Raw genomic sequence first — 11,501 nt, 5'->3', positions numbered from 1 at the left:
ATCTACTAAACCTAGAAAAAACCAACAGAGCAGAGCTGCATCAGAAAGATGCTTTAACAGAAGCTCCTCCCTGTCCTAAACCTTGTTGAGAGCTAACCAAACCAACTCAGGAACAAACCATTCATTTCATCTGCCACACAAACACCAGCAGAGGCAGAGCAGCCTGGTAGACCTCTCCTCTCCAGGAGCTCCTCCTGCGTTTGATTATAGGAAGGCGAATAAGCCCGCTGCCAGTGCCCCACAGCCACAGCCCTGCTGGGGTGACTTCCCCATGAAGGTTTTTCCTGGCTCAGTTAACGGCCCCACTCCTGAATTTGCTTTGTCCCGGTAACTGATTTGCTCTTTCCAGAGTCATACTCATTCATTGAAACTGGGTATTTAACAAAACCAGACGTGTTTATCCAATACGAGGAGTCATAGCTGGCTGGGAGAACGTGGAAACTGAAGTGACGGAGACAGCCAGATGCTCATAAGCATTGTTAGTGGTGAGTGCAAGAGTTAGTGCAAGAGAAATGGCCAAAAAGCTCCCGAAAGTAAAACTTAACCCTTTGAAGGACTAAGCAAGAGGGGAGATGCTCACCAGCAGCTCTTACCTGCCCAGCTACAGCTGGTGGTGGCGGCTTTCACAGATGCATTGAAGCACAGAAGCGAGACTGAAAAAAAGCACCAAGGCTGTTTGATCCTGCCAAGGTGCCGACTTCTCTTCTGTGATGGCAAGTTACTTGAAAAGTGTGTCTTAAGCCCCAGCTCTGCAGCCCCAGCAAGGCTCAGTGCGCAGAACAGACTGTGATCTGAATGGATTCTGCTTTAAACTCAGCTCCCGGGCTCCTGGCGTGCCTGCCACAGAGCGGGGGCTGTTCTCCGGAGCTGGCTTCTATAGCCATAGTCATTACGTCTTCATACGCTCAGCACAAATAAATCAGAGCAAAGCCCATCATGCTGATAAAGACTGAAACTAGTAATCTTCAGAGAGTTGGGAGACACAATTTAGGGATTATTATGCTGTTAGAAATTTAATTCCATTGACACATATATATGAGAACTTGAAATTAATAAATAACATTTTCTGATATTTTCATTTGATAAAAGTCCTCCCAAAGCTGCAAAGGGGGATAAGAACAAGTTGCTACAAGGAGACAAAGAACATCCTCAAGATTGCAAAAGCTCTGCAAAGGTTGGGAGAGCACAGGAACAAAAGCATGCACTAAAAAACTTGTCTTTAAGCAAAATCCGGCCCTGACCTGGCTGAAGAGATGCCAGCCAGTCCGTCTGAGCTCCAGGGCCAGTTCTGCAGACATTGACCTTTTTGCACTGAAAATCAGGAACTGAGGGTGACCAGCATGGCTTAAAATAAGACAACAGACATGGCGAATGAAGGCAGTCGGAATCAGTGACTGTATTTGAACACCAGCCTTCATTTTTTGGCCCAGTCCGATGATGTTCAAACACCTCCCCTCCTTGAGGGTTTAAAGCAAAAAATGAAAAGCATTTTGGTGAGGATGAAGGGCAGGAAGTATTTAGAAAAAGGAAACGGCTTCAAGTGAGAAATTCCCCTTCACTTTTCAAATATTCTCTCATACTTACATGTCTTTTGAGCTAGCAGCTAGCTAACAGGGTAGGTTTTGAAAGCACCATTGCCTGCGGGGCTGGATGAGGTTGCTAGAGAAGGTGTAAGCAATGTCAGTAATAGTGTATTTCACAAATGGTTGGTGTGAGGAGCGGAGCAAAGGAGGGTTGGCTGACTACAAAATGCTCAGCATCTCCTCCTGCTCTCATTCCTCTGCTTCCGTTTTGTTCCAGAAAAGTGCATTACCTGCCTCCCTTGGAAACCTGTCCCTATGGAATATATAGGAATATCTTGACACCGAGACAGTAGTAATTTGACAGCCCCTTCTTTTTGTGACACTTCTTACGGTAACATCCTGAGATTGTCAGAAAGATGACGTGAGAATGCCTGTATCCAAGATACCATTTGGATTATTTTCTACTGAGAACTTGTTTTTGCAGTCTTTCGCTCTTCTAGCTCTCCGTCTGGGTATCATGACTGCGATTTTATCTGAAATATGTTGCAAAATCGATGTATTTGCCTTTATCAGCAAAAAACTGTAATCTCAAATGGGACGTTTTTTGACAAGACCTACCTTCCATAAAGCCATGGTGACAAGTGTCACATGCTGCTTCTGTGATTCTGAATGGAATCCCACGTTGGCTCTTCCCGTGTTTTGTTCAGATGCTAGCAATGTAATGACTATCGACACAAATTAAATCGTACATTTGCATGTACGCTCTTTGAGAAGCGCAGGGCACTCTGCTCAGATGTGCCCTCTGCGTAGGTCCCAGAGGCTGTCGTGGTCTTTGAGAAGACCAGAAAAATAACGAAACGCTGTCTGTACTGCCAAAAACAAGAGGATATAAAGAAATAATGAAAATTATTATGTAAGTCCTACAAGCTATAGTTATAATTGAGAGTTTCTCTCACTTAGAAATTACAAATCTCTTGCTTTAGAGATCCTTTCCTGAAGGTGAGAGGCATTAAACTCAAACCCAGTACTTACCCAACTGATCCACTACATAGATCCAACTGATACAACAGACAAAAAAGAAGTCCTACCATTTTTAGTTGCAGAAGGCATTTCATGATTGGTTTCTGCTCCTTTTGTCCCAACTGTCTGTTGGCATTAAGGAAGACGTACGGCACTGGACGGGAATGACGAGACTCCAGAACAACCAAACCGAAGACAATCACTTTCTGTTTTACATATGGGTTGGAATAGCTCTGCACAGTCATGGCAATGAAAACTTTAAAATATTTTCTGCGGTTTTAATGGAGTTTAAAAAAAAAAATACCTTCTACTTTGTTCTATTTTTTCAGTGCTTCTCTCCCTGTTAATGTTTATACCATGAGCCGTTGTGAAACCCCTCCGATATCAATCCATAAATACTAGATATATACATGTGTGCACCCTTCAGGTTCATAATTAGGCAGGAAAAATGACAAACCTGTAAAAAGCAAAACACAGCGCGTGGTGGGTGGCAGAATCAAATGGAGGCGGCGGGAGGCTGGGAGCTGCCGGAAGATCTGAGTCCTGGCTGCAGGCAGGAACGACAGATGGTGTTTGTCAAGAGGATAGAGCCTTACCTTCTTATTTTATAATGGAAATATCACAGTAAGAAAACGATCAACATTCAATATTTTATCTAACAGATTTAAGAAATAACATCCCCCAGAGTTCCTGCTGGAAAACAGACTGCCGGATGCAACTGGAAATCCCAATTAAAAGATGCAGTTTTGTTTAGCAAGAGACGTTGTCAGCCATTGCATGTGTTTTATTTCCTCATTAAGGAAATGCACTGAGCATATACAGAGATTGCATTCAATACAGATTTATCATTACAGAACAATCAGAAAATAAAGGTACAATCAATACATATTTCCCTTAGCAGAACAGATTGAAGGAACTGATTCAAGCTGAGAGTGAAATGAAAAATACTTAAACCAAATTAAGTGATTTTTACACAGATATTTAAGTCTAAATTAACATTCCCAGACAAGATCTGTTGCATTGTTGCAACCTTCATATTTAACAGCTTTATCAGACTTGTGGCTAGCCAGGGAGCATAGACCAGAACCACCTTGTCTGAGCCTTGGAATATAGTCCCAGTCTGACGCCAGAATCTACACAAGATGATCCAGACAGAGGAAACAGTACAATAAAACCAGGAGACAGTTTGGTCCGTTGGACTGGCAACAGCTACAAGGCAGTTTAGGGTTATACTCTGCTTGAGGTTTCAGTGATTATTTCACCTAAAGAGGCTGTCTAGAGTTTGCAATAAATTTTTTGTGAATGTGCAGAATTCTATGACATACTGCCTGGAATTGATTTTTCAAAGAATTACACTGAAAAAAAGTCACAGCACAAATCTAGTGGAAAAAAACTACTTTGCCACATATTTTGTGAGTTCCATAAACTTGATGACCAAAGCTTTTTCCAACTGGGCAACTAGAACTAGAATGACCACCTCTACTTCAGTGACACCAGCTGGACTTTAAGCCAGTTCTATGTCTGTTGTGTGCCAGAGATAAGACCAGATCATCACATTGGACATTAAAATCTACAAATATCATTCATCTGGCTCTCTGTGTGAGTTTTGAATCAAAGGAGGTACCACCCTGTCCTCCAATAACACAGACCTAAGAACCTTAGTGTTATGACATAATGCGTTACATCATTTCTCTCATCTTGCCTAATTTCAACATAATCATTCCAAAGGACCATCTGCCTACCCACTAGTGACGTAGTAGTGACCCACTACACCTTCTATGATGTGGCCCATTCTGGACAATTTACATGGTAAGACTGCAATGAATGGGATTATTACAGATGTTTTTTCAGTTCTTTATGGCTCTAAAGATCTCCAAGTAATTTAATTGACTTTTCAAAATGAAAAGGATGAATAAACCACCACAGACCAACCAAATCACATCACTTGAAGGGGGAGAGATATACTCTTACTCTCAAAGAATGAAGTTTAGGACAGTGAAGAAAAACTATGTAGCTGAAACTGCAAGAAAAATTTGGATAAGGAAGAATGTTATTACTCAAATTATAATTTGTCTACAAGACAGGGACTAACCACTTGTTCTGAAAACCAGCAGTAGAGAGAGAACAAGCTGATCTCTCCAGGGATCTTACCAGATCAAAAAAAGTCCCAAGCTGTTTTTTTGTTCTTTTTCTTTCAGTGTTGTGGTAAGATTCTCAAAGGATCAGAAAAGAGAAGCCTGGAAGGCTTTTTTTTTCCAGGTAATACACTATAACATACCTCCACGCATTGTTCTCTTAATGACCTTCTCTTAACAGTTTCTATTAAAACTAAACCATCTTTAGTTCAAGTTTTCTGGCTTTGTCCTCGGAAAGACTAATTCACTTGCTAGAATTTTCAGTCACTTTTGTGCTTGAAAATTTTAGCTTGCTTTTGAATGTTTGCCAAGAGTAATCAACATTTGGAAGATCTGGTCCTTCACAAGGCTACTTGCAGCTAAGATTTCACCTTCTCTTTATACATACTGTCTGAATTGCAGGAAAATGTTACATATTCACACAATCAGCCCCGTATGATAAATAAGAAGAGGGCAGCGTTTCTTCCATATAGGTCAAGACATATATTTAGCAGATGGACCAACTTTTATCTGAACACCTGTCAGCTCTGCCTACTGCTTTTTGCCTACTGAGAAACATGGTACATAGAGTAATGCAATTAGGAAATATAATTATCCCTTTCTATAAAGGCAGACTTGTTGCTTCATGATACACTTATTTTTTTTTCCCCCCACCCTCATGTCAGCTTCAACAACGGGTGCCACAGCAATGTAAAGACGAGGAGAGAGAAGTAGCTGGCGGAGGTGGTGACTCTGGAAGCCAGGCCTCTTGCATTGCAGTTGTTTGAGTAGCAGCAGTGAACGCTCACCCCGGGCGCTCTGGATCCGTCCCTCCTTGCCCGCTCGCAGAAGGACCTGAACGAACAGGACTTCATAACCCCACCTAAAAGAGAGCCACATTGAACCCAAACGGACCTGCACGTTCACGGTCACCCACTCCCGTCCACATCCCCTTGGCGCGAGCCTGGCCATCCAACACTGAACAGCAACATTAGGTCTGGCCATTCCTTACAAGTGAATAAATACAATTGCACCAGTTTGCAGCACACTAACAAGCTCCCACTGAAGTTAAATAATTACAATTAAATAATTGTAATTTATCTTAGATACCACTGGTGCACCTTAAATATCTCTGAACATGCTCAAGTGCAGTGCCTCGCTCCTTCCTAATTTCCAGGTAAATCATTTAGCTTAAAAAATGATAGATTTAAGTAAGCGGGCAACACTTAAAATGCTTTTTTAGAGCTTTCACATGGAGTGGACACAGCTCATCATCACAGCACACTGACAAGTCTGAACTCTTTGTGACTACTTACTTGCTTGTCCTCTAATGACCGCACATGCATCCGAGTGCCCTGGACATTGCTGAGTTCCTTGTCTGTTACAGTCTTCATCACTAGAGCCTACACAGGTGTAACACTGCAGTGCTTCACCTGGCATTAAGGAAAAAAGGACCACTTATAACAGTAGTGTCTGGAGTTTACAAAAAATATTTTACTATATCAGCTATGCACTCTTTCTAATTTTGTTTGAAGCACATGCAAAAATTGCAAAAAGGTTTAAAAAGTATCTAGAGTTTCTGCAAATCCTCTACATTTTTATTTTCTAGAAGTGGCCCAGATACTGATTTGAAAGATATTTTTTAAAGCCATTTATTATTATGTTTTTACAATTTGCTTTTACAATAATCTAAGAATATCTGATGTTCTGCAATTGCATCCACGCTTTCCTTTAACATTTTCAGAGAACTGTCCACCATAACAACTTGGGAGTATCGTGGTTTTTCCCCTCCTATCATGATCTTTTGTCCACAATATCATGAAAAAGTACATTGTAAACACATAAAATCTTACTATGATCCATATTTCACTTTCTCCTAAAGTATCAATTCAGCTAGAGGTCACAACAGTCTATCTTAAGAGTTTTGCTTTTGTTTAAACATTACAACCATAACCCGATCCTCCTTCTTTTCCTTGGTTCAAAATACATGGTATTTTGAAAGGCAAGCATGAATTTGATATCTATTTAAAATATATTTAAATTTGTTAGCATACACATTTATTTTTACATTACATAGCAGAGGTGACATTCTGTGCTGCTAACCACATACACAAAATAATCTGAAACCCATCAAACCCAGGAGAGAAGCCCAGAACATCAAAGAGACTCAGCCATGCCTGAAGTAGGAAATGAAAAATAAATTAAAAAAAAAAAAAAGGAAAGGAAAGGGAGTTGACTTACTTTTGAGTACAAAAAGGGAGCTGACGAGAACCAGGCTGAAGACTGTCCACATCATGGAGAAACGAGAGATGCACCATTAGCCAAAGAAAGCAGTTTGTTTGCTATTAAAGCCTTAATGCTTATCTTACATACCTAATCCTCTGCAGAGGATAATTTACAGGATAAAGAGGTGTGCGAGAATGCTACTTATCTAGCTTATTCTGGTTGTACTTCTAATCACATGTACTTCACTCCACAAACCCTGCAAGCAAATTCTTCCAGTAGTGGGGAAAAGAAAATATATTCCCGTTTCAGTGATGGATTTGCTTAAAACCCACCATCCCATCGTCGCATGTCAGCCTCCAACTCACGCAAACAGTTCTCATCACCTTTACCTACGTGATGTGCTGGATTAAGGTCAGATTATTAAATATTCTGGAGGATTATCCCATGCTTGGTTTCTGAGTGGTCCAAATCTAGCATATATGTATTTATAGAGAAAGCAACATACAGACACAGGTACATGCACGTAAGTAGAATAATATTATGACCCACGTTGTGCTCCAGGACCATCACCAAGCAGTGAAACACAAAGTGCTTTCTGTGGAGGAGATGCTTAATAAAAGCTGCCGGATCCGGAGCTGCACATGAAATAAGCACGTGAAGCACATAAAATAGAGCCATACTTATCTTCAACTTTCAACGAAAAAATTTATTTACAATAGAGAATTTCATTTAAGTGACATGCATTTCCTTTTTTTTTTTTTTTTCATTTTAAATTTTATTTTACAAATCAGCAAATGCAGATAAAGTTTACACTCCTTAAGGCAAGAGTCCCCATGCAAGTAATACATGTTTATATTAAATCCAAAAGACATCCAACATGGGAACTCATGTACAAAGGGAAGGCTAGGATCAGCAATTCGTAATTTCTTAGAGAACTTGACAATCTCCCTGATACAGGAACTTTGAGATCAACTTGCTATGAATTATACTATGAAAATGCAAACAATAGCAAGAAATTCTGATAGTCATCTTAGTACTGCATACAATTAAATCAACTTTATTTAGAAAGAAAATACAGTAGTGCATACGAAAAAGTGAAAATATAACCTGTCCACATAAATGTATGGACATCAGTGTGCCAATGGTCATATTGCACTCAATATTGAAGTCCAGAAATTTGGTTAAAAGTTAGCTTTTCCCCATTTTGGCAATCAGTTCATCACAAATCTTTGTTAATTCTTCTATCTCTTTATTCTGGAAAACAAAAGGCAACATAAATAGTATTAAATACTGTTGCATTAAGATGAGTATTTTTTTTAAATTATCCAGCCTTTGGGAGAAGTGTGGGACGATTACATTTTCTCTAGTACTGAGAACAGAGTATCTATATATAGAGATATATATATGCATACATAGTACAGCTACATATAGTGCATTTAAACAACATGCTTACTTATTTCTGCATACAGCTCCTCCAACTTCAACAAATCCCACTTAGCACTAAAGCAGACAGCTTTATAGAAGTCACTCCTAGCACGTTGTAATAATACATAGTATAAATTTGTTTCTAGGCTGCACTTTTGTATTTTCACTCTGTTTTGCAGGGGCTCTAAGCAAGGATGAGCTGTACTATACTGAAAGCAAGCTCCTTCGCTGAGCTAGAGAATATAAATAGCGATTTCCTACAGTCACTTTTGCCCTAAGCCGTACAGATCTGTATCTCGTCGTTTCGTCTGTTAACAGGGGATGCACGTAAGCTAGCAATGGAATTACAGCTAAAACTAAAAATAGAAACAAAAACTGGAAGAAGAACTAAACCAGGAAGACCTTAAACCTCAGAACCAAAGCAAACCACAACCCTGCTTCATACCCAGGTGCACGCTGAGCTTTGACTGAGTCTGAATCTGCCCCCAGCAGTGGCTGGTGGCTGAGATCAAAGCCTGGCAGATGGGTTCATTTGCCCAAACTGGGTGAAAATGCTGAATTGTTGTTTACCTTTTGTTCCAGTGTTCTTTCCAATGCGTCCACTTTGAGCTGCTCTTTGCGAAGGCTGGCCTGATATGCTGCTTGCTCTTGCTGAGCTTTGCCTCTCACTTGTGCAATTTCAGCATTGGCTCTAGAAAAAAGATAGACTTTTGTCACGTCGGGTTCTCTACAGGAAAGCACAGTGGGTACCAAAGGATGGACTGAGCATTAACAGATGGGTGGTGAGAGCAGGACTACCTTCTGCTTGCCTTTGAAAGTACTCTGAGACTTGTCCCTAGAGACTTTTCATGACTCTCTCTCTTGCTCAGCAGAGGCTGCAAAGTCTTTTCTTAATCACAGACTCGTTTCGGTTGGAAGGGACCTTAACGATCATCCAGTTCCAACCCCCCTGCCACGGGCAGGGACACCTCCCACCAGCCCAGGTTGCTCAAAGCCCCATCCAGCCTGGCCTTGAAATGTCTGTGTTGTTCCCTTCATACTTCTCTCAGATATTGTGCTGGGGTCACAAGTATCGCAAGTCACAAGTGGTTTATGGCGGTTTCTAAACCTGATCTCCAGTTCTTACAGACTAGACTCACAGCTGCGACAACAGCTGGAAAGCAAACCAACTCTTACTTTGTTATAGGCACGGATCAATCCTAGTGATGTTTTCGAAACATCTCTTGGGTGTAGGGGGCTGTAACATGAGTCCCGAATGTAATCCCTAGAAATGCTTAATTGGTCATTACATGTAAGAATAGGAAAAAAAAAAAAAAAAAATCAACCTCTGCTGCCTCTCTTTAACTGCAATCTGATGTTTGCTCCTTAATGGTGGTTTAAGGAGTTACTCTCCCTGCACATCTGGCACACAATTTTTTGTGTATCTATTCCTCATCACCTTTGGCACAAGTTGGACTGATCCAGTTTAGATAACCAGTGTTACCAGGGAGAGACTGCCTGGTTGTGCACTGAGACAGCTGAGCAGCACCGACATGTTCTGCTCTGCTGACTGATGCAGGGGCAGTAATGCAGCACAGGGGCACTGGCAAACCTCCGGGGACAAGAATACTAGCTGCAGGTGCAAATATCTGAGCACAGCCCTCCATAGCTGCATAAACCTATCTAACAGCTTCTTTCTTATCTTCCCTGGAAAATACATTAAAGAAACACGAAGACGTTTGAGAAAGACAGAAATTTAAGGTCTTCTGTATGTCCAGGAGCTGGAAGAAACGCCAGCACGTTACTGAAATTCTCATTACGGCGTTTTATTCCACCCTCCATCACAGAGCAGCCTGTGCTCAGCAGATTGAAGGAGCAGGTTTGGGATGCAAGGTCCAGACACAGGAACCTTCCTGCAGCATGAATTCCTGAAATGAGATCTCTACAGTCAATTACCTGTCCAGTTTTTCCTCAGCATGAATTTTGAGTGCTTGATACCTCTGCTCTTCCTTCTTTACTCGGGATAAATATTCCTGCGCGCATTTCTTTAACACTTCTTCATTCTTAAATGAAAAGATGACATTAAATTTAATGCAAGAGTGAAGTGTAGGACAGGCACCTATCTGTGGGAGTCACATTTAGATATTTTAAGGGCTGCAGTCTAACATGGACACCCCCACACAGAGGCTATCTGAAGCAATATTACCCAATGCAAAAAGCTTTACAATTCTTCTGTTTGCATTTGATAAATGGCTGCAAACCTTCACGTGAGGATTGTGTTATGTCACACACTTCAGACATAATCTCTGACCTGAGGAATTCACGTCCTAGGTTTTAACAGAACGCTCAGTCCAGAAGCCAGCCCTGACACGTGCTCCAGTCCAACAGCTGTGTGACAGCTAGTGAAATTGCAGTGTTGCAGCTAGTTATTCTTGTGCAAGAACTCCATCTTTTTTAAGCCAAAAAGAAAACACAAATGAGCATTCATGTCCTCCCTCCCGCCAGCACGCTGCTGCCTAATGCAGTACAGCAGATTCGACTGGGAACAGCACTAGTGTACCAGTACATGAGCCTGCTCAGTTTTTGTCTTTAAAGGAGGAGACTTCAATGTAACTCACCTTCCGAAACCCCTCCAACACTTCTTTCATTTTCTCGTATCTCCTGAAAAGATCTGCCAGTGATTTCTCCACTGAGTTCAGATCTGCCAAAGCTTGTTCCTTCTCCACTATCAGCTGCTGAACAGTGTGATGGGAGACAGATTTCTCTCGCTGTTCATCCTCTGTTAGAAAGAAGAGAGGGGGAGGAAAAAAAGGCAGTTTTCAGAAGGGTAACAGTAGTTAAGAATGCTGATTTCACTGTCATCTATAGTTTCTACTACAGTGTGCTCTATGCTGCGTATTAGTAAGTTTGTGGGGTCCAGAAAAGTCATTTTAATATAAATATTATGCATATTTATATAATCCTGCTTTGGAAAAAGGATGCTAAATATAGTAATATTTAAATATTTTGATGTTGGGGAAAAATGTGAACATATCTCTGTACAAACGATTTATTTCAGTTTGGACTCAGCCATTCCCATGAAGAAAGCAAGTGTTGGATTCCCTTGTTTGCCCAAAGATGCACTAGCTGATGGAAAGGACATTTACGCATATTACTATCTCTAGGAATAAATTATTTGCCATTGCTGATATCTGCTTGTCATCTGCTGGCACCT

General features: G+C 40.9%; 2 protein-coding genes across 2 annotated transcripts; both read right to left on the bottom strand.

The window, feature by feature from the left end:
- Positions 1 to 5,334: 5,334 nt before the first annotated feature.
- LOC104468916 (CD59 glycoprotein-like) lies at positions 5,335 to 6,972 on the bottom strand. The gene is made up of 3 exons (XM_010083202.1): positions 6,899 to 6,972; positions 5,974 to 6,090; positions 5,335 to 5,540 (listed from the first exon to the last, which is right to left on the bottom strand). Exons 1-3 carry the CDS (start codon positions 6,951 to 6,953, stop codon positions 5,335 to 5,337), a joined length of 378 nt encoding a protein of 125 aa, XP_010081504.1. The 5' UTR covers positions 6,954 to 6,972.
- A 597-nt stretch (positions 6,973 to 7,569) lies between these two features.
- On the bottom strand, positions 7,570 to 11,066 carry LOC104468915 (transforming acidic coiled-coil-containing protein 2-like; the record flags this gene model as incomplete). The annotated part of the gene is made up of 4 exons (XM_010083201.1): positions 7,570 to 8,137; positions 8,879 to 8,999; positions 10,244 to 10,350; positions 10,906 to 11,066. Coding segments are annotated over 4 exons (455 nt in total), but the record flags the coding sequence as incomplete, so codon positions are not given.
- Between the last annotated feature and the right edge of the window lie 435 nt (positions 11,067 to 11,501).

The sequence above is a fragment of the Pterocles gutturalis genome, unplaced genomic scaffold (assembly GCF_000699245.1).
Source record: "Pterocles gutturalis isolate BGI_N339 unplaced genomic scaffold, ASM69924v1 scaffold23610, whole genome shotgun sequence".
Taxonomy (NCBI): domain Eukaryota; kingdom Metazoa; phylum Chordata; class Aves; order Pterocliformes; family Pteroclidae; genus Pterocles; species Pterocles gutturalis.
This window is presented reverse-complemented; position numbering and strand designations above follow the sequence as displayed.

Excerpts from the sequence above, each read along its gene's own strand:
- LOC104468916 (XM_010083202.1), bottom strand. The coding sequence starts at position 6,953 with ATGATGTGGACAGTCTTCAGCCTGGTTCTCGTCAGCTCCCTTTTTGTA. Across the intron at positions 6,091-6,898 it reads CTCCCTTTTTGTACTCAAAA|GTGAAGCACTGCAGTGTTAC; the intron begins GTAAGTCAACTC and ends CCTTAATGCCAG. Across the intron at positions 5,541-5,973 it reads GGTCATTAGAGGACAAGCAA|GTGGGGTTATGAAGTCCTGT; the intron begins GTAAGTAGTCAC and ends GCTCTCTTTTAG.